We start from the raw sequence: 27,928 nt of genomic DNA on the forward strand, positions 1-27,928 counted from the left end.
TGACTATATATAACAAGATGTAGAACTGTATGCATATAGCTACACACACATTTGGTAGAGATACAGTTGAAACCAGAAGTTCACATACACTATATAAAAAATATACATCTGCAGGGTTTTCTCAGTATCTGACATGAAATCAGAATAACCCTTTTCCGTTTTAGGTCAATTAGGATTACCATAATTATTAATATTTGCCAAATGCCAGAATAATGAGAGCGAGAAACTCTTTAAGGCGTTTTTATTCTAATGTCATGTCAGATATTGAGAAAAACATGCTGATGTGTCTTTTTATATAGTGTATGTAAACTTCTAGGTTTTTTTAATTTTCCTTATGGGGCTAAGCATTATCAGCAGGTAGTTGCTAACTATCTGCCTGTTCTGCCGTGCAAAGATCTCTCTTGGATTAGAGTGGTCATGGTCGTCCGGCGATTTTCCCACTTCCCGAGATTTGAAGATGATAGCGCAAACTCTCCTCTGTCCCACTCTGTTGACAGAGCATCATGCATGACTGTGGATGTCATGCTGATTGACACGTTTCTCAGTCTAACGCAGCGAGGAACCAGCTGTCAATCAGAATGACGTCTTCGCTGATGTCCTGTCGACAGAGCAGAGCAGAAGATAAGGAACCGTTCTATTGACTGAAGCAGGAGAATTGCCAGCAGGAGTGGTCCGTGATCATCACAGGGCAGAACAGGCGCGTAGTTAGCAACTATCTGCCAATAAGTTCTTAGCCCAATAGAGAAAATAAAAAAAGTCAGAGATAACCCATCTAACTTGTTTTAAGATTTTGCCCTTAATGTCAGTCAAGAATTTGTGCTCTTACTTACGGAGATCAGTTGGCAGTGGGATTTTTTTCGTAACTATATCATCAGTGAAACAGAATTCTGATGTGTCTATAAGAATAAAATGTGCAGAAAATTCAGCTGATTAAAGTGCAATAGTGAGAAAAATAACATTACCATAGTTATAAACAAGTGCTCCTTCAGTCCTAGGCGTGTTATTACTCCATACAACCTGCAAGCGATATGGCGTCTTAGTAAACTATGGAGACCCATTGTACCGCCATATGCCCCTGATTTCATTTTGCCATGTTACATTGGACATTCTGTTGTGGGCCTGCTATGTAAACTCAGCATTAATCTGGCCACTTGTACAGGAGTGAATGTTTCTTAATTATGCCAGACATGTTATTCCTTTATTTAGTGAGTCGAGGAACATGAGCCACTGTTTCATGTAACATAGTAACATAGTTAGCAAGGCTGAAAAAAGACATTTGTCCATCCAGTTCAGCCTATATTCCATCATAATAAATCCCTAGATCTACGTCCTTCTAAAGAACCTAATAACCCTAACATACGATATTGTTACACTCCAGGAAGACATCCAGGTCTCTTTTGAACTCCTCAACTGAGTTCTCCATCACCACCTCCTCAGGTAAGGAATTCCAGATTCTCTCTGCCTAACAGTCAAGAATAATCTTCTATGTTGGTGGAAAAACCTTCTCTCCTCCAGACGCAGAGTATGCCCCCTGGTGACTGTCACCTTCCTTGGTATAAACAGATCCTCGGAGAGATATTTGTATTGTCCCCTTATATACTTATACATATGAGAGATCGCCCCCTCAGTCGTCTTTTTCTAGACTAAATAATCCTAATTTTGCTAATCTCTGTGAGTATTGTAGTTCCCCCATCCCCATTATTAGTTTTGTTGCCCTCCTTTGTACTCGCTCTAGTTCCATTATATCCTTCCTTCTCACCGGTGCACAAAACTGTACACAGTACTCCATGAGCGGTCTAACCAGAAATTTGTTCAGAGGCAGTATAATGCTCTCATCATGTGAGACTGTCAGATTACTGAACTGCTCCACAAATTTCCTTCACAAATTCCCCTTAAAAATCTATTTGTTCTTGATAATGTAAAATATTTTTAACACCTGGTCACCAGGTCAAAAGGCATTAGTTTTTTTCTTCCCTTCCCTTCCCTTCCTTTTTCATCCCTTTTTAAGTCACTTTTCTTTTTCATCTTGTAGTATGCAATGCTATTTTTTGGGCTAAATTTGTCAAAATGGTGAACACAAATAATACATTTTGAACAAAGTCCAAAATGGTCTTTATTTTTTGTCACAGGTTTTGAAAAATGTTGCAAAAAAAAAAATGTGCAACTTTTTCTGCCATACATAACAATAACATCACTCGACGATGGCTTCTGGAGTTTTTTGTGACATTTTTTTAAAGTTGTAGATGATGAATCAGATCTCAGGCAAAAACATTAAAGGTGACTGTAGAAAAGGCCCAAATGAAAAACTAACAACCCCCCAAAAAAATCAGGCATAAAGCATTCAAAATTAGACAAAAGAAAGCACAAAAGCAATGATGACTCATCCTCTTTGTAAGCACCTCAACCTAGATGAAGCTGCTATGCGTTATGTATGGAAGCCTAAACCAAATTTAGATCTAACTTTATATGTAGAATACAGATAGCCGTTGCTTTGCTTCTATCTTATTTTGGACATGAAAACAATGAGCATAAATCTTTTTTGAAACAACAATCATCTTCCATTGTGTTGTCCATTTATCCGCCCATAACAAAAAGGTAGATGATATTCTTATGCGTATGATCTGGTAAGAGCAGAATTGATTCGTTTGGAATCATTCCAAATGAATAAAGTGGGGCTTAGCCTTACCACGGTGTTCTCGAGTGTAGACTTACCATTTGTAGTGCAATTTTTGGCCATGGAGTTCAGCAGCTCATCTACATGTTGAAACAGTTTTTCATAACTGACATTTAGATTTGATCCAGCTATGTATTCCACTGACAGAATGATAATATGATCCACGATTATGCCGCCTGACCTAAAAACACAATTCAAGATTTACACATGTCAAGAATGAAAAGAGAAAGATTTATCAAATGTTCAGTAAGAAACATTGACCAAAATTTGCTCCAGTGCTCAGCAAAATGGCGACCCTACCACTATGTGCACATTTTTTAAGCTGGCCAACGGACTGGTGCTTGAGGGGAGATATGTATCATTGACGTTGATAGCCTCGGTAATGTAAGCCCAGAAAAGCAGGCTACAGCACATATCACATATAGGGTTGAGAGGGTTAATAGAGAGTGTCACAGTCACGTCTACGAGCAATCAGAAAGATGGGCCGGACTGGCTGCTCATATTTCCCCACCCTGGGGTGTCATAGGAAAATAAAAAGGAGACCAGCTGTCTAGGGTTGAGCGAAACGGGTCGATCATTTTCAAAAGTCGCCGACTTTTGGCTAAGTCGGCGTCTCATGAAACCCGATCCGACCCCTGTGCTTGTCGGCCATGCGGTACGCGACTTTCGCGCCAAAGTCGCGTTTCAATGACGCGAAAAGCGCCATTTCTCAGCCAATGAAGGTGAACGCAGAGTGTGGGCAGCGTGATGACATAGATCCTGGTCCCCACCATCTTAGAGAAGGGCATTGCAGTGATTGGCTTGCTGTCTGCGGCGTCACAGGGGCTATAAAGGGGCGTTCCCGCCGACCGCCATCTTACTGCTGCTGATCTGAGCTTAGGGACAGGTTGCTGCCGCTTCATCAGAAGCAGGGAGAGCGTTAGGCAGGGTCCACTAACCACCAAACCGCTTGTGCTGCAGCGATTTCCACTGTCCAACACCACCTTCGGTGTGCAGGAACAGTGGAAGCTATTTTTTTTTTTTTTTCCCCTCAGCGCTGTAGCTCATTGGGCTGCCCTAGAAGGCTCCGTGATAGCTGTATTGCTGTGTGTACGCCACTGTGGAAACCAACTGCTTTTTTCAAAGCACATATCCTCTTGTTCCTTCCTTTCTGCACAGCTATCTTTTTTGTTTGTCCACACTTTTTATTTAATTTGTGCATCAGTCCACTCCTATTGCTGCCTGCCATACCTGGCTTACATTACTGCAGGGAGATAGTAATTGTAGGACAGTTTTTTTTTTTTTTTTGTTTTTTTTTGGGGGGAGATTAAGATTGGCATTTCTGCTACAGTGCCATCCCTGTGTGTGCCATCTCTCACTGAGTGGGCCATAGAAAGCCTATTTATTTTTTCCGTGATTTGTGTTCTAAAATCTACCTCAACACAGAAACACTACATCAATCAGTGGGAGAAAAATATTGGCCTCAGTCAGGGCTTGTGTGCCACTGCTGTGTGTGCGCTATCTCTCATTCAGTGGGCTATAGCAAGCCTATATTTTTTTTTTTTTTTTTTTTTTTAATATTATTTGGTTTCAAAAGTCTCCCTGAAAAAAAAAAAAAACCTAAAAAAACAGTGGGAGAGTAATATTGCCCTTTCAGCTTGTGTGCCAGTCTTGACTCCTGGGTGTGCCACCTCTCTCCCTCTCATTCAGTGGGCCATAGAAAGCCTATTTATTTTTTTTTTTAAATATTATTGGGTTTCTAAAGTCTCCCTGAAAAAAACAAAAAATACATAAAAAAACAGTGGGAGAGTAATATTGCCCTTTCAGCTTGTGTGCCAGTCTTGACTCCTGGGTGTGCCACCTCTCTCCCTCTCATTCAGTGGGCCATAGAAAGCCTTTTTTTTTTTTGGTTTTTTTAATATTATTTGGTTTCTAAAGTCTCCCTGAAAAAAACAAAAAAAAACATAAAAAACAGTGGGAGAGTAATATTGCCCTTTCAGCTTGTGCGCCAGTCTTGACTCCTGGTTGTGCCACCTCTCTCTCTCTAATTGTGGGCCATAGAAAGCCTTTTTTTTTTTTTAAAATATTATTGGGTTTCTAAAGTCTCCCTGAAAAAACAAAAAATACATAAAAAAAACAGTGGGAGAGTAATATTGCCCTTTCAGCTTGTGTGCCAGTCTTGACTCCTGGGTGTGCCACCTCTCTCCCTTTCATTCAGTGGGCCATAGAAAGCCTATTTATTTTTTCCGTGATTTGTGTTCTAAATTCTACCTCAACACAAAAACACTACATCAATCAGTGGGAGAAAAATATTGGCCTCAGTCAGGGCTTGTGTGCCACTGCTGTGTGTGCTATCTCTCATTCAGTGGGCTATAGCAAGCCTATTTTTTTTTTTTTAATATTATTTGGTTTCTAAAGTCTCCCTGAAAAAAAAAAAAAACCTAAAAAAACAGTGGGAGAGTAATATTGCCCTTTCAGCTTGTGTGCCAGTCTTGACTCCTGGGTGTGCCACCTCTCTCCCTCTCATTCAGTGGGCCATAGAAAGCCTTTTTTTTTTTTGGTTTTTTTAATATTATTTGGTTTCTAAAGTCTCCCTGAAAAAAACAAAAAAAACATAAAAAACAGTGGGAGAGTAATATTGCCCTTTCAGCTTGTGCGCCAGTCTTGACTCCTGGTTGTGCCACCTCTCTCTCTCTAATTGTGGGCCATAGAAAGCCTTTTTTTTTTTTTTTTTTAATATTATTTGGTTTCTAAAGTCTCCCTGAGAAAAAAAAATAAATAAATTAGGTGGGAGATTAATATTGACATTAGTGCTTGAGTGACAGTCCTGCGTGTGTGTCATCTCTGTGATTTTGTGCCACAGAAAACAGAGTGTGTAACATTGTGCCTGATTTTCCTTGTGGTCTCACCAACCTGTTAAGGGATATTGAAATCATACTGAAGTTATAGCTCACCGTGTAAGTTGTTTGATAGCAACAAATAAAGTTACTTTGGTTAAGATTTTAAAACAATGAGGAAGTCTGGTGCAAGAGGTCGTCGTGGGCGTTCATTGTCAGCTGGTAATGATGGTAGTGGTAGTGGAGCATCAGGTGGTCGTGGGGATAAAAATATTCCACCTAAGTCTGGAGCTGTGGAGCCAGTTTCGTCGTCAGGCTACACAAGGCCTCGAACGCTCTCTTTTCTGGGAGTAGGAAAACCGCTTTTAAAGGCGGAGCAGCAACAGCAAGTTTTGGCTTACATTGCAGACTCAGCCTCTAGCTCTTTTGCCTCCTCTTCCGAAACTGGTAAATGTAAAAGCAGCGCGTCGCTTGTGGATGTTCACGGTCAGGGACAAGTCGCTTCCTTGTCCTCCTCAGCAAAAACTACAACAAGAGAGAAGGATGCAGCAGGCGACACAACGGGTCACTCCATGGAGCTCTTTACACATACCGTCCCTGGCTTAGAAAGTGAAACATTTAACAGGCCATGCCCATTACAAGTATATTCTGACATGGAGTGCACTGATGCACAGCCACAGCCAGAGTACTATGCTGCTCCTTTGACTCAGACCACCACATTGCCCTCTCAGGGTACAGATCCACAATCAGACCCTGATGAGACTATGTTGCCCCGCCACGAACGCTATACCACCGACCGACACAGTGACACAGACGAAGTTGCACACGAGCTCGAAGAGGAGGTAATAGATGACCCAGTTATTGACCCCGATTGGCAGCCATTGGGGGAACAGGGTGCAGGCGGCAGTAGTTCAGAAGCGGAGGTGGAGGAGGGGCCGCAGCAGGCATCAACATCGCAACAGGTTCCATCTGCCGGGCCCGTATCTGGACCAAAACGCGTGTCAAAGCCAAAACCTGTTGGAGCACAGCGTTGCCATCCGGTTAAAGCTCAGTCTGCAATCCCTGAAAAGGGATCAGAGTCTAGGAAGAGTGCAGTCTGGCATTTTTTTAAACAACATCCAACTGATCAGCGCAAAGTCATCTGTCAAAAATGTTCAACTAGCTTAAGCAGAGGTCAGAATCTGAAAAGTCTAAATACTAGTTGCATGCATAGACACTTAACCACCATGCATTCTCAAGCCTGGACTAACTACCAAACGTCCCTCAAGGTTGTAGCACCCTCGGCCAATGAAGCTAGTCAGCAACGCAACATCCCTTCCGTCACTGTAAGGCCACCATTTTCCGCACCACCGGCAGTATCTGTGCAGGTTTCTTTGCCAGCCAAAAGCAGTCAGGGTCAGGGAATCACCAGTTTTGTAGGAGGAAATATTGCATGTAGGGCACCGGCGGAAACAATACCGTCTCCAACCGTCTCTCAGTCTGCCATGTCCACCGGCACACCCGAAAGTTCCACGATCTACAGCTCTCCAGTCCAGCTCACCCTACATGAGACTCTGGTTAGAAAAAGGAAGTACTTATCCTCGCATCCGCGTACACAGGGTTTTAACGCCCACATAGCTAGACTAATCTCGTTAGAGATGATGCCCTACCGGTTAGTTGAAAGCGAAGCTTTCAAAGCCCTGATGGAGTACGCTGAACCACGATACGAGCTACCCAGTCGACACTTTTTTTCCAGAAAAGCCATCCCAGCCCTGCACCAGCATGTTAAACAGCGCATCGTCCATGCACTCAGGCAATCTGTGAGTACAAAGGTGCACCTGACTACAGATGCATGGACCAGTAGGCATGGCCAGGGACGTTATGTGTCCATCACGGCACACTGGGTGAATGTGGTGGATGCAGGGTCCACAGGCGACATCAATTTAGGGACAGTTGTGCCTAGCCCACGGTCTAGGAAACAGTTGGCTGTAGGCGTTCGCACCCCCTCCTCCTCCTCCTCGTCCTCCTGCAGAAGCTACAGCTCTTCCACAGAACGCAGTCGGCCAACCACTCCATCGGCAGATGACACTGTTGCACACCAGTTGTCCCATTATGGGCCAGCTACTGCCAAGCGTCAGCAGGCTGTATTGGCTATGAAGTGTTTGGGCGACAACAGACACACCGCGGAAGTTCTGTCCGAGTTCTTGCAACAAGAAACGCAGTCGTGGCTGGGCACAGTAGATCTTGAGGCAGGCAAGGTAGTGAGTGATAACGGAAGGAATTTCATGGCTGCCATCTCCCTTTCCCAACTGAAACACATTCCTTGCCTGGCTCACACCTTAAACCTGGTGGTGCAGTGCTTATTGAAAACTTATCCTGGGTTCTCCGACCTGCTCCTCAAAGTGCGTGCACTTTGCTCACATATCCGACGTTCGCCTGTACACGCCAGCCGTATGCAGACCTATCAGCGGTCTTTGAACCTTCCCCAGCATCGCCTAATCATAGACGTTGCAACAAGGTGGAACTCAACACTGCACATGCTTCAGAGACTGTGCGAACAGAGGCGTGCTGTTATTTATTTGTGGGAGGATACACGGGCAGGCAGTAGGATGGCAGACATGGAGTTGTCAGGTGTGCAGTGGTCGAAGATACAAGACATGTGTCAAGTCCTTCAGTGTTTTGAGGAATGCACACGGCTGGTTAGTGCAGACAACGCCGTAATAAGCATGAGCATCCCCCTAATGCGTCTGCTGATGCAAAGTTTGACGCACATAAAGGAGCAGGCGTCTGCACCAGAGGAAGAGGGAAGCCTTGATGACAGTCAGCCATTGTCTGGTCAGGGCAGTGTACAGGACGAGGTAGCGGGCGAAGAGGAGGTGGAGGACGAGGAGGATGATGGGGATGAGTATATTTTTAATGCGGAAACTTTCACGGGGGCACAGGAAATTGGTTGCGTGTCACGGCCGGGTTCTGGTTTTTTGAGGGACACAAGTGACGTAGATTTGCCTGCAACTGCCCCTCAACCAATCACAACCGGAGATTTGACAAGTGGAACTTTGGCCCACATGGCGGATTATGCCTTACGTATCCTACAAAGGGACACACGCATTACGAAAATGATGAACGATGACGATTACTGGTTGGCCTGCCTCCTTGATCCACGCTATAAAGGCAAATTGCAAAATATTATGCCACATGAGAACTTGGAACTAATATTAGCAACCAAACAATCAACTCTTGTTGACCGTTTGCTTCAGGCATTCCCAGCACACAGCGCACGTGATCGTTCTCACACGAGCTCCAGGGGGCAGCAGACTAGGAGTGTTAGGGGTGCACACATCAGAAGTGGCGTTGGACAGAGGGGTTTTCTGACCAGGTTGTGGAGTGATTTTGCTATGACCGCAGACAGGACAGGTACTGCTGCATCAATTGAAAGTGACAGGAGACAACATTTGTCCAGTATGGTTACTAACTATTTTTCATCCCTTATCGATGTTCTCCCTCAACCGTCATTCCCATTTGATTACTGGGCCTCCAAATTAGACACCTGGCCAGAATTGGCAGAATATGCATTGCAGGAGCTTGCTTGCCCGGCAGCAAGTGTCCTATCAGAAAGAGTATTCAGTGCTGCAGGGTCAATATTAACCGAAAAAAGGACTCGTCTGGCTACCCAAAATGTTGACGATCTAACATTCATTAAAATGAACCACAACTGGATTTCAAAATCTTTTGCCCCACCTTGCCCGGCCGACACCTAGCTTTCCTATGAAAAGCTCTTGCCTGTGAATTACTTTTCTAATGTCTAATTTGCTGCTGCAGATTGTACAGCATACGACATGTTTACACCTCCCTAAATGGCCAAACTCCCCACACGGGGCCGTGGTATCGCGACTTGGCGCAAGCACCCGTGAGACTGCTGTTTGTCTGAAGAGGTGGGTGTGCTCGCTTTTGGTTGACGGCATTGCTACTGGGTCCCTCATAGTACAATGTAGTGTCTCTGGCGGTGGTGGTGCGCACCCAACGTCAGACACACCGTTGTAACATGAGTGGCCCTGGGGCGGTCCCGCCGGCCTCAAGAGAGTTCCCCCCTACCCCAGCTCAAACTGGGCTCTACTACGTGCAAAATTATGTCGCACAGCTCCACCAATCTTTAGTCTATTCGCTGACATCATTCAATGTCTGGCACTGACAATACAAATTTGTAGACATCTATGATGCAACTTAAAGTAGTCTGTGTCTGTGTCCTATATTGGCACCATTAAATAGTTACTGCCAAATTACTATGTCAGAAACACAGCAGATGAGCCCACCCCTGTACCTAAGTATGCCATCTTTTTTTTTGTTTTGGTTGTTTTGCGAGACATTAACATCTATTTATATTTTGGGAGTACTGGGACAGACACTCCTTGCACTACTCCTCCACTCAGCACCAAGCTGCCTGCCCGTGTATCCATGTAACCGCTGTAAAACTGCCATGAGCCTATTGTTTGTTATTTTAGGCCTTTGATAGCCTGTCTGCGGTCCCTACTCCTCCACTGACCACCAAGCTGCCTGCCCGTGTATCCATGTAACCGCTGTAAAACTGCCATGAGCCTATTGTTTGTTATTTTAGGCCTTTGAAGCCTTTCTGCGCTCCCTCCTTCCACTAGTCCTCCACTGACCAGACCACTGCTGCCCGTGTACCCCTGGAACCAATTTTAAAGTGCCTACAGCCAGCCCATTTTATTGTGTTAGGCCTTCGAAGCCTGTCTGCGGTCCCTCCTTCCACTAGGCCTCCACTGACCAGACCACTGCTGCCCGTGTACCCCTGGAACCAATTTTAAAGTGCCTACAGCCAGCCCATTTTATTGTGTTAGGCCTTCGAAGCCTGTCTGCGGTCCATACTTCCACTAGGCCTCCACTGACCAGACCACTGCTGCCCGTGTACCCCTGGAACCAATTTTAAAGTGCCTACAGCCAGCCCATTTTATTGTGTTAGGCCTTCGAAGCCTGTCTGCGGTCCATACTTCCACTAGTCCTCCACTGACCAGACCACTGCTGCCCGTGTACCCCTGGAACCAATTTTAAAGTGCCTACAGTCAGCCCATTTTATTGTGTTAGGCCTTCGAAGCCTGTCTGCGGTCCATACTTCCACTAGGCCTCCACTGACCAGACCACTGCTGCCCGTGTACCCCTGGAACCAATTTTAAAGTGCCTACAGCCAGCCCATTTTATTGTGTTAGGCCTTCGAAGCCTGTCTGCGGTCCATACTTTAAATACTCCTCCACTCAGCACCAAGCTGCCTGCCCGTGTATCCATGTAACCGCTGTAAAACTGCCATGAGCCTATTGTTTGTTATGTTAGGCCTTTGATAGCCTGTCTGCGGTCCCTACTTTAAATACTCCTCCACTCACCACCACCAAGCTGCCTGCCCGTGTATCCATGTAACCGCTGTGAAACTGCCATGAGCCTATTGTTTTTTTATGTTAGGCCTTTGATAGCCTGTCTGCGGTCCCTACTTTAAATACTCCTCCACTCACCACCACCAAGCTGCCTGCCCGTGTATCCATGTAACCGCTGTAAAACTGCCATGAGCCTATTGTTTGTTATGTTAGGCCTTTGAAGCCTTTCTGCGCTCCCTCCTTCCACTAGTCCTCCACTGACCAGACCACTGCTGCCCGTGTACCCCTGGAACCAATTTTAAAGTGCCTACAGCCAGCCCATTTTATTGTGTTAGGCCTTCGAAGCCTGTCTGCGGTCCCTCCTTCCACTAGGCCTCCACTGACCAGACCACTGCTGCCCGTGTACCCCTGGAACCAATTTTAAAGTGCCTACAGCCAGCCCATTTTATTGTGTTAGGCCTTCGAAGCCTGTCTGCGGTCCATACTTTAAATACTCCTCCACTCAGCACCAAGCTGCCTGCCCGTGTATCCATGTAACCGCTGTAAAACTGCCATGAGCCTATTGTTTGTTATGTTAGGCCTTTGATAGCCTGTCTGCGGTCCCTACTTTAAATACTCCTCCACTCACCACCACCAAGCTGCCTGCCCGTGTATCCATGTAACCGCTGTGAAACTGCCATGAGCCTATTGTTTGTTATTTTAGGCCTTTGATAGCCTGTCTGCGGTCCCTACTTTAAATACTCCTCCACTCACCACCAAGCTGCCTGCCCGTGTATCCATGTAACCGCTGTAAAACTGCCATGAGCCTATTGTTTGTTATTTTAGGCCTTTGATAGCCTGTCTGCGGTCCCTACTTTAAATACTCCTCCACTCATCACCAGCTGCCTGCCCGTGTATCCATGTAACCGCTGTAAAACTGCCATGAGCCTATTGTTTGTTATTTTAGGCCTTTGATAGCCTGTCTGCGGTCCCTACTTTAAATACTCCTCCACTGACCACCAAGCTGCCTGCCCGTGTATCCATGTAACCGCTGTAAAACTGCCATGAGCCTATTGTTTGTTATGTTAGGCCTTTGATAGCCTGTCTGCGGTCCCTACTTTAAATACTCCTCCACTCACCACCACCAAGCTGCCTGCCCGTGTATCCATGTAACCGCTGTGAAACTGCCATGAGCCTATTGTTTTTTTATGTTAGGCCTTTGATAGCCTGTCTGCGGTCCCTACTTTAAATACTCCTCCACTCACCACCACCAAGCTGCCTGCCCGTGTATCCATGTAACCGCTGTAAAACTGCCATGAGCCTATTGTTTGTTATGTTAGGCCTTTGAAGCCTTTCTGCGCTCCCTCCTTCCACTAGTCCTCCACTGACCAGACCACTGCTGCCCGTGTACCCCTGGAACCAATTTTAAAGTGCCTACAGCCAGCCCATTTTATTGTGTTAGGCCTTCGAAGCCTGTCTGCGGTCCCTCCTTCCACTAGGCCTCCACTGACCAGACCACTGCTGCCCGTGTACCCCTGGAACCAATTTTAAAGTGCCTACAGCCAGCCCATTTTATTGTGTTAGGCCTTCGAAGCCTGTCTGCGGTCCATACTTTAAATACTCCTCCACTCAGCACCAAGCTGCCTGCCCGTGTATCCATGTAACCGCTGTAAAACTGCCATGAGCCTATTGTTTGTTATGTTAGGCCTTTGATAGCCTGTCTGCGGTCCCTACTTTAAATACTCCTCCACTCACCACCACCAAGCTGCCTGCCCGTGTATCCATGTAACCGCTGTGAAACTGCCATGAGCCTATTGTTTGTTATTTTAGGCCTTTGATAGCCTGTCTGCGGTCCCTACTTTAAATACTCCTCCACTCACCACCAAGCTGCCTGCCCGTGTATCCATGTAACCGCTGTAAAACTGCCATGAGCCTATTGTTTGTTATTTTAGGCCTTTGATAGCCTGTCTGCGGTCCCTACTTTAAATACTCCTCCACTCATCACCAGCTGCCTGCCCGTGTATCCATGTAACCGCTGTAAAACTGCCATGAGCCTATTGTTTGTTATTTTAGGCCTTTGATAGCCTGTCTGCGGTCCCTACTTTAAATACTCCTCCACTGACCACCAAGCTGCCTGCCCGTGTATCCATGTAACCGCTGTAAAACTGCCATGAGCCTATTGTTTGTTATGTTAGGCCTTTGATAGCCTGTCTGCGGTCCCTACTTTAAATACTCCTCCACTCACCACCACCAAGCTGCCTGCCCGTGTATCCATGTAACCGCTGTGAAACTGCCATGAGCCTATTGTTTTTTTATGTTAGGCCTTTGATAGCCTGTCTGCGGTCCCTACTTTAAATACTCCTCCACTCACCACCACCAAGCTGCCTGCCCGTGTATCCATGTAACCGCTGTAAAACTGCCATGAGCCTATTGTTTGTTATGTTAGGCCTTTGAAGCCTTTCTGCGCTCCCTCCTTCCACTAGTCCTCCACTGACCAGACCACTGCTGCCCGTGTACCCCTGGAACCAATTTTAAAGTGCCTACAGCCAGCCCATTTTATTGTGTTAGGCCTTCGAAGCCTGTCTGCGGTCCCTCCTTCCACTAGGCCTCCACTGACCAGACCACTGCTGCCCGTGTACCCCTGGAACCAATTTTAAAGTGCCTACAGCCAGCCCATTTTATTGTGTTAGGCCTTCGAAGCCTGTCTGCGGTCCATACTTTAAATACTCCTCCACTCAGCACCAAGCTGCCTGCCCGTGTATCCATGTAACCGCTGTAAAACTGCCATGAGCCTATTGTTTGTTATGTTAGGCCTTTGATAGCCTGTCTGCGGTCCCTACTTTAAATACTCCTCCACTCACCACCACCAAGCTGCCTGCCCGTGTATCCATGTAACCGCTGTGAAACTGCCATGAGCCTATTGTTTGTTATTTTAGGCCTTTGATAGCCTGTCTGCGGTCCCTACTTTAAATACTCCTCCACTCACCACCAAGCTGCCTGCCCGTGTATCCATGTAACCGCTGTAAAACTGCCATGAGCCTATTGTTTGTTATTTTAGGCCTTTGATAGCCTGTCTGCGGTCCCTACTTTAAATACTCCTCCACTCATCACCAGCTGCCTGCCCGTGTATCCATGTAACCGCTGTAAAACTGCCATGAGCCTATTGTTTGTTATTTTAGGCCTTTGATAGCCTGTCTGCGGTCCCTACTTTAAATACTCCTCCACTGACCACCAAGCTGCCTGCCCGTGTATCCATGTAACCGCTGTAAAACTGCCATGAGCCTATTGTTTGTTATGTTAGGCCTTTGATAGCCTGTCTGCGGTCCTTACTTTAAATACTCCTCCACTCACCACCTAGCTGCCTGTGTATCCATGTAACCGATGTAAAACTGCCATGACTGCCTACTGTTTGTTATTTTAGGCCTTTGATAGCCTGTCTGCGGCCCCTACTTGCAATACTCCTCCACTGACCACAATGCTGCCTGGAGTGCCTGCCTGTGTATCCATGTAACCGATGTAAAACTGCCATGACTGCCTACTGTTTGTTATTTTAGGCCTTTGATAGCCTGTCTGCGGCCCCTACTTGCAATACTCCTCCACTGAGCACAATGCTGCCTGGAGTGCCTGCCTGTGTATCCATGTAACCGATGTAAAACTGCCATGACTGCCTACTGTTTGTTATTTTAGGCCTTTGATAGCCTGTCTGCGGCCCCTACTTGCAATACTCCTCCACTGAGCACAATGCTGCCTGGAGTGCCTGCCTGTGTATCCATGTAACCGATGTAAAACTGCCATGACTGCCTACTGTTTGTTATTTTAGGCCTTTGATAGCCTGTCTGCAGCCCCTACTTGCAATACTCCTCCACTGACCACACCAATGCTGCCCGTGTACCCCTGGAACCTATTTAAAAGTTCATAGAGCCTAGTTATATATTTTATTTACTATTAATAAGGCCATGATGGACTACGCTGTACCACGCTACAAGCTAACCAGTCGACACTTCTTTTGCGAGAAAAGCCATCCCAACCCTCCACCAGCATGTAGAAGACCGCATTGTCCATGCACTCTGGCAATCTGTGAGTACAAAGGTGCACCTGACAACAGACGCATGGACCTGTAGGCATGGCCACGGAAGATTACGTGTCCATTACGGCGCAATGGGTTAATGTGGTGGATGCATGGTCCACAGGGGACAGCCTACTAAGTCTGTCTGCAGTCCCTAATTCAAATTGTCCTCCACTGTCTAAATCGGAACTTCCACCTTCTGGCTTTCGGCCTATAGTATCAGAAATTAAACTGCATTTGGCCTTCAACTTTGGTTAGGGCCTACTAACGGCTTCTGCCCCTCCCTGGTGTTGCCCTCAACTAAATAAAGCTGAGCTTCAACCTTCCGGCTCTCATTATGTGGTTTAAAAAAAAAAAAAATTGGTGGTTAGGGCCTACTAACGGCTTCTGCCCCTCCCTGGTGTTGTCCTCAACTAAATAAAGCTGAGCTTCAACCTTCCGGCTCTCATTATGTGTTTTTAAAAAAAAAATGGTGGTTAGGGCCTACTAACGGCTTCTGCCCCTCCCTGGTGTTGTCCTCAACTAAATAAAGCTGAGCTTCAACCTTCCGGCTCTCATTAAGTGGTTTTTAAAAAAAAATGGTGGTTAGGGCCTACTAACGGCTTCTGCCCCTCCCTGGTGTTGTCCTCAACTAAATAAAGCTGAGCTTCAACCTTCCGGCTCTCATTAAGTGGTTTTAAAAAAAAAAAAATTGGTGGTTAGGGCCTACTAACGGCTTCTGCCCCTCCCTGGTGTTGTCCTCAACTAAATAAAGCTGAGCTTCAACCTTCCGGCTCTCATTATGTGTTTTTAAAAAAAAAATGGTGGTTAGGGCCTACTAACGGCTTCTGCCCCTCCCTGGTGTTGTCCTCAACTAAATAAAGCTGAGCTTCAACCTTCCGGCTCTCATTAAGTGGTTTTTAAAAAAAAATGGTGGTTAGGGCCTACTAACGGCTTCTGCCCCTCCCTGGTGTTGTCCTCAACTAAATAAAGCTGAGCTTCAACCTTCCGGCTCTCATTAAGTGGTTTTAAAAAAAAAAAAATTGGTGGTTAGGGCCTACTAACGGCTTCTGCCCCTCCCTGGTGTTGTCCTCAACTAAATAAAGCTGAGCTTCAACCTTCCGGCTCTCATTAAGTGGTTTTAAAAAAAAAATGGTGGTTAGGGCCTACTAACGGCTTCTGCCCCTCCCTGGTGTTGTCCTCAACTAAATAAAGCTGAGCTTCAACCTTCCGGCTCTCATTATGTGTTTTTAAAAAAAAAATGGTGGTTAGGGCCTACTAACGGCTTCTGCCCCTCCCTGGTGTTGTCCTCAACTAAATAAAGCTGAGCTTCAACCTTCCGGCTCTCATTAAGTGGTTTTAAAAAAAAAAAAAATGGTGGTTAGGGCCTACTAACGGCTTCTGCCCCTCCCTGGTGTTGCCCTCAACTAAATAAAGCTGAGCTTCAACCTTCTGCTCCAAATTACCATTTTAAAAAATGCAATAGGCTTTTCCGGCCTACTAAAGGTGTCTGCCCCTCCCTGGTGTTGTCCTCAACTGAACAAAGCTGAGCTTCCACATTCTGGCTTTCGCCCTATACTATCAGATATTAAACTGCATTTGGCCTACTAGTGTGGTTAGGCCCTTGAAACAGTGTCTGCTGCTCTTGGGTTTGCTACTCCACTGAACAAAGCAATGCCGCCTGTTTAGTCCTGTTACCAATTTTGAACTGCATGTAGCCTACTTTATTCTTTGGCCCTATATCTGTTTCCTCCTCATCCTGCCCATTGCCCAGCCACTGCTAAATGAGTCTGCTGGTACATTGACCTAGACCACTACATTCCCCTTGTACTCTACACAGCCAGAATCTGTCCCTGCTGAAAGTAAGGTTCCCCTTCCCGCATGTTATACCACCTTACACAGGGACAAAGAGGAAGGTGCAGATGAAAGTGCAGGTTCCTTCATCAGGTGGGGGGGCATACTCGTTGGCGACGTCACTGGCACAGGGCCCCTCAGAGTACGCAAAAGTGTCGCTGCTGGTGGGAGGCGCCCCCGCCATGCAAACACACCGCCGTACTTTGAGGGGCCCTGTGCCAGTGGCAATGCGAACGAGTGGGCCCCCCCCTGCTTGCTCAGGATCACAGCACTTGCAACTTTTAAATACTTACCTTTCCCTGCAACACCGCCGTGACGTAGTCCGCATTTCCTGGGCCCACGAAAAACTTGAGCCAGCCCTACTCCCCCCACAACTTTCCCCCAATTCCCTATGCCCAACTATTATTATACAGTTAATTAAGATTGGCAAGCTTCAGAAACAAGAATGGATGTTTTTGGCATTAAAATGGGCACTGTAGGTGTTTTCCTGGCCTCCACTCACTGCCGACTATGCTTCCCCATTGACTTGCATTGGGTTTCGTGTTTCGGTCGATCCCCGACTTTTAGCGATAATCGGCCGACTGCACTCGACTCGACTCTGGACAAAATCGGGTTTCCCAAAACCCTACTCGATCTTAAAAAAATGAAAGTCGCTCAACCCTACAGCTGTCTAATTCAGTGTCTGTGTGTGGTGTTGTTCAGACTTTCAATGTTTTTGCTAATAGTTAAAGAGCTGGACACTAACCCGAGCATGCAAACATGAACTATTGCACGGACTATTTACTTTGTTTTCACTTTTTGCCGGGAGAGGCTGTTTTTGTTTTGTTATCCTGAGCGGTTTATGGAATATTAATAAACCAGCCTGGACGTTTTACTGAAAACGCTCCTATGCCTACCTCAAAACGCAACAGAGTGAGTAAAATCCCTACAGTTTCTAAAACTGGTGTGATATGACAGAGGAACCACTGGGCAAAATCTGGTAAGAGAGCCCAAATAAGACAATCTCTATCGCCTTAGTATCAATACAAATAATATCAATAAAGATAACCCTACCTATAGCAAACTAACATTCGCAACCTACCGCATTTTTGGGATTACATTTTCCCCAAAAAATTAATAGGATAATGGGTGTGTGTCTTATAGTCCGAAAGCAGCTTACTGAAGGGAGGCGGTGGTGGAGCAGGGTTAAAGGAGGCAGGGTCTCTGCCGCAGGAAGCCATCAACGGCAGAAGTGGGGTAATGCTGTGGGTCCTGAGCTGGAAGCAAGGGGTGTTGGCAGTAAACCAGGAGTAAAGTCCACACTCTGCGCTTGATTTCTTAGCGCTGGGCTTCAGGAAATTGGCCGCTTCGGCAGCACATGCACAGATTGGGATTTCGGCTCAGTCGAGATCTCAATGAGCACAAGCGCTGCATCTGTTGGCCATTTTTCTGAAGCTCACCACTGGGAAATCAATGCACTCCACTCTGCCTCACCACCGATATCCTTTTTTCCAGCCTAGGACACTCAGCCTCGCACCACAAGGATACCTTCTCCTCCCACCCAGGGCCCGCAGCATTGCCTGCAGGGATCCTGCCTACTATGACCACATTCTACCGCCAGCCCCTGTAAAGCTATCATAAATTCGGACTATAACAAGGACCCCCTTTTAATTAAAAATCTTTTTTTTCCTATTTTATTCACCAAAATTTGGGGTGTATCTTATGGTCCATCAGGTTTTATATAGTCCGCAAAATAATCATCTCTAAAAGAGCAATATGCTCAGATAGAAAAATACATTTAGCACAAGAAAAAAACAGGAGCTACAAATAATAGCAGTGCATATTTGGTGGAGAAAATTTGAGCTTTGTGGACCTAGGTCTTTTTTCAACCTTTATAACTATGTAACTAATATTTTTGGGTGTCATGGTATATACGGTATTATTAAAGCTGCATTGCAATGCCCCCGACAATGCATATTTGTGCTGCACTTAATTGAGGTTCCTTTTGTCAGATAATTTCAAGATTTTTTTTAGAGGGTACAATTATTAATTAACATTGGAATCTCGGAATACAAAGGGACAACTATGTTTCCCTTATCCGTTCTCCATCACCTGCAGTATAATCTCACTATGGGTACGCCGATTCTGTCTTTTAGATAGCGTGATCTCGCGCTGTGCGTTCAGTCTGTGAATGCCCCCTGTTTCTGTAATGGCTGACATTTTGATATTGCCCTACTGAATCCATTTAGCCTGTTTGGCAAACCAATTCATTCTTCGAGTATTAAAACCAGTTATAACCACTGGCATATAATTTCTATTATCTGAATGTTTTTGGTGTCCCAACAGACTATTTTCTTATATAAGATAGTTTTATTGTTCAATAAATTATTTAATTTGTGTAAAAAGCTCCAAGTGCTTTTTGTAGGTGTTATATATGATAATGGAGATTACTCTAACTTTGACCCTAAATAGCGTTCCCAATTGAGACTAAATATGGAAGGCCACATGATTTAAATAATACGATGTTCTCAAATTGATACTACATACTATGATTAGGATGGATGTCATATATAACCAGCGGATTTAACCCCTTCACCCAACAGCCTGTTTTCACCTTCATGGCCAGATCAATTTTTACAATTCTGACCAGTGTCACTTTATGAGGTAATAACAGTAGCACGCTTCTACGGATCCCAGTGATTTTTTGTGACTTATTGTACTTTATGATAGTGGTAAAATTTGTTTTTTTATTTGTGAAAAAAATCAGAAATGGAATCAGAGATGGAATGGTGTGCGAGTTTCATGTCACATATGGAGAACCCCTAATGTGCCCAAACTGTAGAAACCTCCCACAAGTGGCGCCATTTTGGAAATTAGACCCCTCAACAAATTTATCTAATTGTGTGGTGAGCACTTTGAACTCACAGTTGCTTCATAGAATTTTACAACGTTGAACTGTAAAAAAATAATTACAGTTTTAGCACCAATGGCACCAAAATTTGTCCCACAATTTCTGCTGAATGTAGAAATTCCCCATATATGGCTGTACAGTACTGCCGAGCCACAGGGCGAGACCCGGGAGGGACGGAGCGCTGATTGCCTCGTGGAGCGCAGATTTTAATAGAATAGTTTGAGGACTCCATATACAGAGGCCCTAAGTTCTAGTAGAGCAGAATACCCCCTCAAGTGACCCCATTTTGAAAATTATACCCTTTGAGAGGTTATCTATAGATGTGGTGACAATTTTGACGTTTTAAGAAACAAGCAGCAGTGGATGTTGTTGAGTGAAAATTGCAAATTGCTGTTGCAGTGACCAGTACGTTGTAGTGACCACTATATTGCAGTCACCAGTACGCTATTCCCAGCTTATGCTTCTGGAAACATGTACCAGTAAATTAGGTGGGCTCTCATAGTTACAGAAATGCCAAACATGTGGACGCTAAATGTGGTTTAGACACACTGGGGGTCAGAAGGGAGGGGAGCATTTGGATTTGAGAGAGAAAATTTGTTGAATTTCTTTTGGTGGTTGAGGAGCCATTTTACGTTTCCAGAGCCTTTGTGCTACCAGTAACATGGAAACCTCCTATATTTCTGTTAACAGATGACAGACCTGAGTGAGGGCTTACTTTTTTTGTGGATTGAGTTGAAGCTTTTATTGGTAACATTTTACAAAACGTTTAGGATCACATTTATCCGGAGCTCTACGCTGAGCACTTACATCGAGGTCCCCATCTAAATGTCCAAGCGATGTGACAGATGAAACCCCCTGAGGGATCCATTCACAATAATGAGGCAGCAGAGTTACTGTGGGCTCCATCTGGCCTCTGTTCAATGGTGTCATTCTTTTCAGAAGTGCACAAAACTGTGGCCGACTGCACACCTAAAAAGATGGACACTGCCAAATTACAGGTCTTATGTCCACAGTGCCTCCATCTGCCTCATTATAGTGAATTTTCAGCTGGGGGTTCTGTCTGAATCATCTATTTCAGAGATTTACATGGAAACCTCAACACAGAATAAAAGTGTCCTGAGCCTTACTGCAATCTTTGGGAGACAGAATGAAAAAATTAGTAATAGTTCAAGACTTGGTTTTGTTTATTTTTATGCTGTTCCAGCGGTATAAGTGATTCGGTGACTTTATTCTTCAGGGCAGTGCGATTACAGCGATGCAAGATTTATATCATTTTTTTACGTTTGGCTGCGGTCATACACCATATTTTGAGAGCTGTAATTTTTCTATATTTCTGCAGACACAGTCACATGAGGGTTTATTTTTTGCAGGACGAGTTGCCATTTGTATTGATTCCATTTTCGGGCACATGACATTTTTTGATTGCTTTCTATTTTGATTTTTGGTTGGCAAAATGAACAAAAAGAAAAACAGCAATTCAAGAATATATATACTATATATTTTTTTTAAAATGCCGTTCCGCGTATGGTAACATTCATAAGACAGATTTATTGTTTAGGTCAGTACGATTACAGTGGAACCAAATTTATATGTTTTTGTTTTGGCGCTTTTACACAATAAAAATTATTTTATAGAAAAATGAATTACTTTTGCATCGCTTTATTCTGAAAGCTATAACTTGTTTATTTTTCGGGTGATGGAGCTGTATGGCGGCTTGTCTTTTGCGAGACAAGATGATGTTTTCTGGTTACCATTTTTATTTGCATTTGTAATTTTTTATCGCATTTTACTCCAATTTTTGTTCAGATGTATGATGATAAAGCATTCATATTTTATCTCTTTTTTATTTTTTTTGCTGTTCATTGAAGGGGTTAAATAGTAGGAGAGTTTTAGAGGTCAGGTCGTTCTGGTTGCGGCGATACCAAATATGTGAACTTTTTTCATAAAAATATTTATGGGTACAATATATATATATTTTTTAAATTATTTAGTGATTTTTTTTATTAAAGTTTTTACTCTGAGAATGGTGTAACAAGTTTGCTAGCTCTGGTGACCCGGATGTTGTCATGATGACCTTGGGTCACTATGGCAAAATTGGCCCATTGCCATGACATTGCGGGGGCTCAGGTGAGAGAGCAGAGGGGACACTCTCCCTCTCCCTGCCTTCTAAATACTGCAATCAATATCGATTGCAGCATTTAGTGGGTTAAATTGCCCTGATCTGTGCGGGCACCTCTCCTGCAGTTAGTTTTGAGTGCCAGTTGTCATATCAGCTGAACCCCCGGCAGCTATCATGCGCACACAGCCTTCTGTATGCGGGTGATCGCCATGATGTACATATACCTCATTGGTCAGGAAGTCCTTCCCACCCATGACTTATCTATATTACAAAATGTTGATAAGGAGTTAAAAACTCTACACGCCATTGTTAAGATGCCAGTTTTTTTCACATTTCACGTAAAAAAATCCTACCGAAAACAATCATTTCAGAATTGATGGTGATTTGATGGATGAGCGCTCTGTAGGAAGATTGATCTTGTGTAAGCCTAAATAGGTTCATCAGTGTCTTCTCCACCATTATCTTGATGGTATTAAGCTACCGGGTTGCTGGTCTTCCTCTTCGCTTTGTTCCTTCTATTCCTCTGACCTTAATGTCATTCTCCAGTGATTGCTTTCTTCGTATCTTCGCATGATGTGTCGAAAGTAGGCAAGTTGCAGCTTGGTGATACTTGCTTCAAGTGACATATCTGGCTTGATTTGTTCCAAGACTAATTTTTTTGGTCTGCTTGCCATCCATGGTATTGATAAGATCCTTCTCCAGCACCACATTTCAAAGGTGGTGATTGTTCTTCTGTCTTGTTTCTTTATTGTCCAGGTTTCATATCCACATGTTACTACAGAAAAGACCAGACTATGGACCAGCCATGTCCTCATCGCCAGTGAAATGTTTCTCGATTTGATGACCTTGTCCATTGACGTCATTGTTGATTTGCCATAAGGTATTCTCCTATAGACTTCCTATAGACTTTTGATGTCGTTGTTGCATCTTGAGTCCGAGATCAGTCCGAGTAGGTTGAAGCTCTTTATGAATTCCAGTTCATCATCGTCCATCTCAAAATGTGTTCCAATCGTATCTGGCAGTAGTCAAAACCTTTGTCTTCTTTGTGTGGAATAGTAGTCCCATGTTTGAGCTTTCCATCTTGACACTCCGTAATAAGTCTTACATTCCATCTTCAATTGTAAAATGGATTTATCCATCAGATATTTGTGTAATACAACTACCTTTCTGTCTATTTTGTGCACCTCAACTACTTATTGTGCGGTATGCTCCACATGAGACACATTTGCCTTGTATCATACTGGTGACAGCTGCACAGATTTTCTGAGCTGTCGTAGAACCTGGTGCACACAGGGCAGCATCGATTACACAATGACCTGATAAATCGGGATGGCATTCTTGTATATTACCATAGTATGTGATTTATATGAGCCATTATATAATGTGATCCTATAGTTCTGGCAGTACATGGCTCCTAACATCTATGCATGCCTAAATCATAGAGCCATAATATTCATTGCTAGTTATGTGAGCGAGTATACTTGTTGCTTGGGTTTTCCCGAGCACCCTTGGGTGGCCTCCGAGTATTTGTTAGTGTTCGGAGATTTCGTTTTCATCGCCACGGCTGAATGATTTACAGCTATTAGCCAGCCTGAGTACATGTGGGGGTTGCCTGGTTGCTAGGGAATTCCCACATGTAATCAAGCTGTCTAGTTGCTGTAAATCATTCAGCTGCGGTGATAAAAACTAAATCTCCGAGCAGTCACAAATACTCGGAGATCACCCGAGCGTGCTCAGGAAAACCCGAGCAATGAGTACACTCACTCATCACTATTCATTACTTTACAGAAATTAACTAACAGATTGCATTCATAGACCTGTGATCATAAAAAAACTTCCTGTGACTATAGAATGAGTATATTGGATTTAAAATTGTCCAATTTTTATCCAGAGAAAATGAACGACCCTACATAAGAATCGTCAGCCATATTCAAACTGTAGGGCTCTATAGTTCATACATTTACCACAAGAGATTTGAGCTTTGGAGCCTCTAGGATTGGTATACAGAATTTGACGTTGCACATGTTATATTAAATCACAATGCTGTAGGTTGTACCTCACTGAAAGCATTATCACCTCTTCGTCATGGGAAATTTCATCATTTCCAATGTTCATCTGTAGAAGAAAAATACATGTATGTAAAAGAAATTGGAACCTTTCCTTAAAATTTTCGTAAAATTTGCAGCTCATATTTTATGATCTCTTACCTCATCGTTAATTTTTTTCCCAAAATCGTTATACTTTACAATCACCTCCTCGATAGGCCTAAAAGAAACATCAACGTGATCTTTAATCAAAAGTTTGCCAAGATGCCCCGAGTTTATCAGCCCCATCCACTATAGTTTGTAGTGTACTGACAGATATAACAAATTGGCACAAGATGAGGAGTAAATTGTTAGAACACGACTGCCATTTCAACTTTTCTGCACCCATGTTGATGGTGTTACAGGTGGGGAAGGAGATGAAAATAAGAGCAGAGGGAGCTTCTTTCTTCTGTCTTACCTCCTAGACAAAGAGTTGTCATAAATGGTACAATCTCTAAATGGGATATAATCAGCAGTGGGGTACCGCACTGCTAGGAACGATTCTTTTTAACCTCTTTATTAACGACTTTGTGGATGGGATTGAGAATAAAGTGTCAGTCTTGGCTGATGACACCAAACTATGTAGGATAATAAATTCTGACCTTCACATTACAATATTGCGAAATGATCTGAATAAGATGACCGAATTGGCAAACACTTGGCAAATGAGGTTTAATGTAGATAAATGTAAAGTAATGCACCTAGGACGGAGTAATCCTATTGCTGCATATATTAAATGGGAGTATAATCGGGAATACAGAACAGGAGAAGGACTTGGGCTTTCTCGTTACAAGTAAGCTGAGCAGCAGCACTCAATGTCAAGCAGCAGCTGTAAAAGCAAACAAGATTTTAGGATGTAGAAAAACAGATGAAATCCATCGATCCCAATTTATTATTTATAAATCTCTTTATAAATCACTGGTGAGGGCTCATTTAGAATATGGGATGAAGTTGGAAAAGTTGGGCTTGTTTAGCTTAAAAAAATCACGCCTCAGAAGAGATCTTATTTACATGTATAAATGTATGTGTGGTCAGTACAAAACACTGGCACATGACTTAATCCTTCTAAAGACCATACTGAGGATTAGGGGGCACTAATTACGGGAAGAAGAAAGGCGATTACGGCTAAATAGGAAAGGGTTCTTTACAGTTCGAGCAGTCAGACTGTGGAATGCCGACCACAAGAGGTAATAATGGCCGACACTATAATAGCTTTTAAAAAAGGGCTGGATGGTTTCCTTGATACACATATTATTGCAGGCTATAGTTAAATTAGTGACAAAATGTACAATTGGTGGAGAAAGGTTGAACTTGATGGACCTAGGTATTTTTTCAACCTACGTAACTATGTAATTATGTAACTCTTCCACTGTGTCTATACGAGTGAGGGGGGGCCTAAAAATAGTTAAGCTATGCACTCGCTTCTGTGCGAGTAGCGTGCCTAAAAAATAATTATACTCTGCTGTGTGTCAGTACAAGTAGTTAAGAGAGATCTTCGATATTTTAAAAATAATAAAGACATACATTTAAGGGTTTTGCAAAGGAGATTGTAAGCTTGTGAGCAGGACTTTCACTCCTAATGTAACTATTTAAAATGTCTAACCTTGTATTGAATTTATTGTCTATATATGTCCCTGCTTAACTGTAAAGTGCTATAGAATACGTTGGCGCTATATAAAACAAAATTACTATTATCATTATATTATAAGGAGATTTAAAACTCATAGGTTATGCAGATGCAGACTAGGATGGTAACTTAAATGATTGTAATTCAAAAAATGGCTAATTGTTCAAGCTTGAAGTAAGTTCCATTTCTTAGTCTAGCAGAAAACAGGTGTCTGTAGCCTTGTCATCTACAGAAGCAGAGTATGTGTCTACTGCAAATGCAAGTCAAGACTTCAATTGGTAAAACCAATTATTAGGTGATCTTGGTAAGACATCAACTCGTATAATGGGGATTTATGAAGATAACAAATGATGCATTAAGCTTGAATGAAGTGAGAAGATCAATGTGAAAACTAAACATTCTGATGTTAAATATCATCACTTCCATGATTTTATATAACGTGGCGTAATTGAGATTGTTTAATGCAAGACTGATCAGATGATAGCTGATGTTGTGACAAAGCCACATCTAAGAGCCAAACTTGAAGAATTCAGAACCACCATTGGACTAATAGGTAAGTAAGTGCAGAGTGGCGGTGTTGGAATAATGCTTATTATGGTACTAGATGGTGGCCCAATTCTAACGCATCGGGTATTCTAGAATATGCATGTAGTTTATTTATGAAGATTTGAGAATAATGCAATGAATACACAGGATTCGGCCAGCCAGGCGCAACCAATTAGCGAAGCATGGTTCAAATCCCGCGCCAATTCACGACCGGACTGCACCTGTCGCTGATTGTTCGCGGCCGGCCGTGACCAATCAGTGAAGCCAGGACCAGCTGCTGGTTTTTGAGGGCCCCAAGCAAAGAGTCTCACAGCCCACGTAGCATATAACACAGCCCATGTAGTATATAGCACAGCCACATAGTATATAGCAGCCACGTAGTAAATAGCAGCTACGTAGAATATAGCACAGCCATGTAGTATATAGCACAGGCACATAGTATATAGCATAGCCCACACAGTATATAACACATCCACATAGTATATAGCACAGCCACGTAGTATATTGCACAGCCACGTAGTATACAGCACAGGAACGTTGTATATTGCAGAGCCACGTAGTATATAGCACAGCCCACGCAGTATATAACACAGCCCATGTAGTATATAGCACAGCCTACGTTGTATATAGCACAGCCCAAGCAGTATATAACACAGCCCACACAGTATATAACACAGCCCATGCAGTATATAACACAGCCCATGTAGTATATAGCACAGCCCACATAGTATATACACTATGTTCCAAATTATTATGCAACTGACATTTTTATCGGATTTTCCTAAATGGTTGGTGCAAATGACAGTCAGTCTAATAAACGTAATCACCCGTTAGAGTATACATCGAATTTTATTGAAGAAACATCCCAATGATAACAGTATAATCTCCAAAATGAATAAAAACTTAAAATGCACTGTTCCAAATTATTAGGCACATAAGAATTTCTAAACATTTGATATGTTTTAAAGAACTGAAAATGCTCATTTGTGGAAATAGCAGCAATAGGAGGTCACATTCACTGAATAAAAAATCTATTTAACTCCAAAACATCCTAACAGGACAAGTTACATGTTACCATAGGAACCCTTCTTTGATATCACCTTCACAATTCTTGCATCCATTGAACTTGTGAGTTTTTGGAGAGTTTCTGCTTGTATTTCTTCCCTCCCTGAGCTGCTGGTTTGATGTGAACTGCCTCCCACACTCCTAGATCTTTTGCTTGATGATACTCCAAAGGTTCTCTATAGGGTTGAGGTCAGGAGAAGATGGTGGCCACACCATGAGTTTATCTCCTTTTATGCCCATAGCAGCCAATGAGGTATTCTTTGCAGCATGAGATGGTGCATTGTCATGCATGAAGATGATTTTGCTCCTGAAGGCACATTTCTGCTTTTTATACCATGGAGGAAAGTTGTCAGTCAGAAACTCTATACAGTATACTTTGCAGAGGTCATTTTCACACCTTCAGGAACCTTAAAGGACCCTACCAGCTGTTTCTCCATGATTCCGGCCCAAAACATGACTCCTCCACCTCCTTTCTGACGTTGCAGCCTTGTTGGAACAGGTGCCATCCACCAACCATCCACTACTCCATCCATCTGGACCATCCAGGGTTGCTCAACGCTTATCAGTAAACAAGACTGTTTGGAAAATAGTCTTCATGTATGTGTGGGCCCAATGCAACCATTTCTGCTTGTGAACACTGTTTAAGGGTGGCTGAATAGTAGGTTTATGCACCACAGCAAGCCTTTGAAGGAGCCTACACCTTGAGGTTCGAGGGACTCCAGAGGCACCAGCAGTTTCAAATATCTGTTTGCTGCTATGTAATGGCTTTTTAGCAGCTGCTCTCTTAATCCGATGAACTTGCCTGGCAGAAATCTTCCTCATTATGCCTTTATCAGCATAAACACATCTGTGCTCAGATACAGCCACAA

The 27,928-nt window shown here is 43.7% G+C and overlaps 1 protein-coding gene across 1 annotated transcript in view; it reads right to left on the reverse strand.

Moving 5' to 3' along the window:
- Window positions 1-27,928, reverse strand: part of LOC143774829 (uncharacterized) — a 122,200-nt gene that overhangs the window by 18,890 nt on the left and 75,382 nt on the right. Inside the window, exons 13-16 of the mRNA XM_077262598.1 lie at window positions 23,945-24,002; window positions 23,794-23,852; window positions 2,713-2,855; window positions 831-896 (exon numbers count right to left, since the gene is read on the reverse strand). Coding sequence (XP_077118713.1) covers window positions 831-896; window positions 2,713-2,855; window positions 23,794-23,852; window positions 23,945-24,002 — 326 coding nt within the window. The remainder of the gene's footprint in view (window positions 1-830; window positions 897-2,712; window positions 2,856-23,793; window positions 23,853-23,944; window positions 24,003-27,928) is intronic.

This window comes from Ranitomeya variabilis, chromosome 5 (assembly GCF_051348905.1).
Source record: "Ranitomeya variabilis isolate aRanVar5 chromosome 5, aRanVar5.hap1, whole genome shotgun sequence".
Classification (NCBI taxonomy): domain Eukaryota; kingdom Metazoa; phylum Chordata; class Amphibia; order Anura; family Dendrobatidae; genus Ranitomeya; species Ranitomeya variabilis.